The 3,886-nt window shown below is 44.2% G+C and overlaps 1 protein-coding gene across 1 annotated transcript in view; it reads right to left on the minus strand.

The window, feature by feature from the left end:
- Window positions 1–3,886, minus strand: part of SYN2 (synapsin II) — a gene marked incomplete at its 5' end in the record, with an annotated part of 97,977 nt that overhangs the window by 38,996 nt on the left and 55,095 nt on the right. Inside the window, one exon of the mRNA XM_017737290.1 lies at window positions 2,172–2,234. Coding sequence (XP_017592779.1) covers window positions 2,172–2,234 — 63 coding nt within the window. The remainder of the gene's footprint in view (window positions 1–2,171; window positions 2,235–3,886) is intronic.

A 3,886-nucleotide genomic window follows, 5' to 3' on the forward strand; every position in this document is an offset into this window, starting at 1 on the left:
TTCCTGCTTTAAAATATCTGTTGTTCTAGGCAAAATATTGCCTGCTTATCCAGAGAAAGCGATTTGCCGACAGTGGAATTTTATTTTGCTTTCCTTTTTTTTAAATTTCTTTGCTTTTTTCTGCAGTGATGCTGGTCAGTTATAGAGCTGCAGGCCTCAGAAATTTTTTTAGGTGTGACATGCAGCCCCAACTGATGTAGAGTTCTTGGTGGGTCTGTAAATTGCTCAGGTAACTGACTGGATGTGGAGCCCACCAGGAGCTCTCACACCATCCCAGCAGCTTCTCCCACGAGGTGGGGGGGCTGCAGGATCCTGATATCCCGGTGAGTGCACGTTCTCAGGGAGCACAGAGGGCTGGCTCCAGGCAGCAGAACCATTGGTTGCATTTTTCCCTCTTCTCTGAAGGAGTTGGGCTTTCTGGGAGGGGGATTTCCCAGGCGCGGAACACTCTGCACTAAACCATCAGCTTTTACATCTTGAAATAAGAGGGGGATGGAAAAGTGGGGAGTGCTGATCTAGGGGAGAGGGAGAAGGAGGTTTTAGAGGGCAGAGGGAGGACAGAGACATCACCTCTGGGCAGGGAGGGCACATCCCTGGGGGGACCTCGGAGCAGGTGAAGCAGGGGGTGAAAGGGGCTCAGGAGAAAAGCCTTGGGGTCAGTGGAAAACGGGAGGGGGAAGGTGGGACTCTGCCACACTGACCCAAAGGGCATTTCAGAGTGGTGAGGAGGCAGGTGGGGATTATCCAATATTAGGAGAGTTTGCAGCTCTTTGCAAGCCCAGCATCTCGTTTGCTTTTCCTTCTTCTGGGACTGAAAAGGGAACCTGAGGGCCAGGCTGGGAGGTGGGATGTGGCACAATAAAGGGAATTTGGTGGAGATAAAAGCCTGAAGTCTAAGTATTTACTCCCAGCTCTCAGATGGAGAATGGCACAGAGTAATTTGCCATTTGAGAGCCACAAACCAGGCATGAGGCCTCGTTTCCACTTGATTTCCTGAAAACTGACTGGCCTGTGTGGGTCTGACTGGGACCTCTGGAAATGCTGCTGCCAGCAGTGCCCTCAGAGAGGGCTGGGGTTCCAGGGGAACCTTCCTCTGCTCTCTGGTTGCATTTAATCTCTGAGCGTTTTAAATATTTCATAGCTATAAGAAAAATCTAGATTCATTTCTAGACATTTGATACGAGGAACATTTCCGTGCATTATTTCCCCTTTTCTCTAAACGAGGGGTGAATATCCTAAGTACAGCATAAACATTCTAACACTTCACATATGCAATCCACAGAGAGTGCAGCTTAATTAGTGGTTCATTCTGCTCTCAATTAAAGTGGCTGCTGGACTTCCAATGATTTACTAAATATGGAACAAAGCAAAACAGTCATAGGCAAAAAATAACATACAGTACAGCTTGCAATTAAATCAGTTTTCTATTTCTATTGCTGGTAGCAAAGATTATGTTCATGGAGGTTTGGAGATTCAGGATGATAAATGTAACTATTCTCTGATTAATTCTTTTCAAATCTAAAGCACTTCTAGCACTGAAGTGTTTTCAGTGAGTGAAGTTACTCTACAGTGACCAGAAATTGTCACTGTTAGCAGTGAAGGTGGGATTTAAATGCTCTCCCGTTGGCCCAGCACTGTGAGATAAGTGATACCAAAACATCCGTACTCACCACTGAAATGCAATTACTTAGGAGAAAGAAAGCAGCAGTTATACAGTGGTAAGAAACAATCACAGACAACACATCAAGATAGGAAATGAATCAAAGTTCAGTATCAAGCTGAAACCAGTAAAGAACCGAGGCAAAACCTTCCCACACTCCCAGCTCCAAAAAGTTGGATTGTGCAACAGACCTTGACTCTTGAAGAGTTTCAGTGCAGACAGCAAATTAATAAACAAGGTTTTGCTTCAAGAAAGCATCTCAGCACATTTCAAAGGACAGCCCACAAAGGGCAGCTCTTAAACTGCAAAGGCCTCGTCGTAAAAATACTTTGTCCTTGTTTTTATTTCCCTGAAGAGAGACGCTTTCTTAGCATGGCCGGGCAGAGATTTGCAAGGGGGATCCGAGACAGAGTCTGGGCAGGTAAAAGGTAAAATATCCAGGGAAGGAAGGAGCATGCACAGGTAAGGGACAGAGCCCAGGCTCCCAACATGCAACAAGCAGCATCTGCACCTTTCCCATGCCTGAGTGAGCATGTCCAATCTTCACAACAACAGGAAAGGTTGGCATTGTGAGCTGGGGGGAAACAAAACAGGCAGATTAGAGAAGAGAGCGACCACGAGCTCAATGATTAAACAACATCATTTAGGGAAATTATTTAAGCATGATCATAACGTGGCCAAAGCTGTTCTGGCCATGTGGTGCCTCAAACTGTTCATCCTCTGTGCTCTGGTGACTTGCTGGGTGTGTTTTCTGAGCACAATGGTATTCCCAATGCAGCCAACTAGTGTCCTTAACTTATCTTAATTTAACTTTTTTTATATCTTCCTTTCGACTTTCACTTTTTAAACTGAGTTTCTGCTGTTTCCTATTTTAAGCTTTGCTTTTGTGTTTTCTGACCCACAAACTCTCCAAGGTTCTAATCATTAATGATGCCAAATTAACCACCTTTTTCCCCTTGATTTCCATCGTTTAGCAGGGCTGTAAATACATTGTGACCACTTATGAAAGCAGTGATGTATAATTCACAAAAACCTGCTCGTGATACAGAACGTCCAAGTTTTCTAGGAAGTCTCCAGCTTTAGAGCGCAAGGAATAATTCAGAATAATCCAGCCATTGAGTAGGAAATCAAATATACAGAAGCACATGAAAACACTTTATTCAATGAAATGGGAATGCTTCTGTCTCTCAAAAAGTGCTGTGAATGACCACTTTTACTTCCATCATTCACTTGAAGAAGTTTTAGAACTCCCAGTCGTGGACATGGGTTTTTTACATCTAAAATGTGCCTGTATTTAACCTCTCTCACCCAAGCATAAACACAGATATTTCACAGAAGAGGTTTAGAACTAGAAATAAAAATCTGAACACCTTCACCATGTAATTAAACTGGGCAGCAGCAGGACAGTGTTACAGGCTCCAAACCCTTCCTCGAGTGCCACATCCCAGCACAATAAACACAATCAGAGGCAAAGCTGATGCTCTAGAAGATAAACTAAGAATTGTTAGAGGTTTTATGAGACATTGATTAGTTTCAGAATAACCAAAAGCACTTGCAAAAGCATTTTACAGCAAAGGCCACCTACACAGGAATTTAGGAATACAGTTCTTGCTAAACTGCAGGAACCAAAGTTCCTGCTTAGTCAACATCTAGTCACTGGTGTATCACTTTCAGATTTTAAACCAGGGCTTTTTTTCAATTTTTGGGGGTAGGAGGGGAACAAATCATTGCCAGACTCAAGATTCATAAGGGCAGCACCACATTTCTGTGACTGAACTGCAAACCACTGCTCTGGGGTTTGTGATGGAAATGCTGGCAGACCTCTGAGCACAGCAGTACAGATGGCACTCCTGTAATTAGCAGGACCACGTATCTTCCTGTGATCCCAAAGCTGTGGAATCCTCTGTGGGCCGCAGGAACAAACACATTAAAAGAAAAGAAAAAGAAAAAAAGAAAAAAGAAAAAGAAAGAAAAAGAATCTGTGCTTCCTCCCTCAGAAAAATGCAGCAGCATCATTTTCTCTGGATCCTGAGATTCCATGTGCTCCACCACATCCCAGCACAGACCAGAGGCTCTGGATGCTGCAGTTCAAACTTTGGAGAGGAAAAACCCAGGCAGGCCAAACTCAGTAATCGCAGCACTTCTCTTGTTTGTAGCTCTCCCTGGGACAGGGCCATGAAGCCAGGGCTCAGCAGTTGGAGTTATTTTGGGGTTTGAGCAGCTTTT

Source organism: Corvus brachyrhynchos, unplaced genomic scaffold, assembly GCF_000691975.1.
Source record: "Corvus brachyrhynchos isolate BGI_N302 unplaced genomic scaffold, ASM69197v1 scaffold266, whole genome shotgun sequence".
Classification (NCBI taxonomy): domain Eukaryota; kingdom Metazoa; phylum Chordata; class Aves; order Passeriformes; family Corvidae; genus Corvus; species Corvus brachyrhynchos.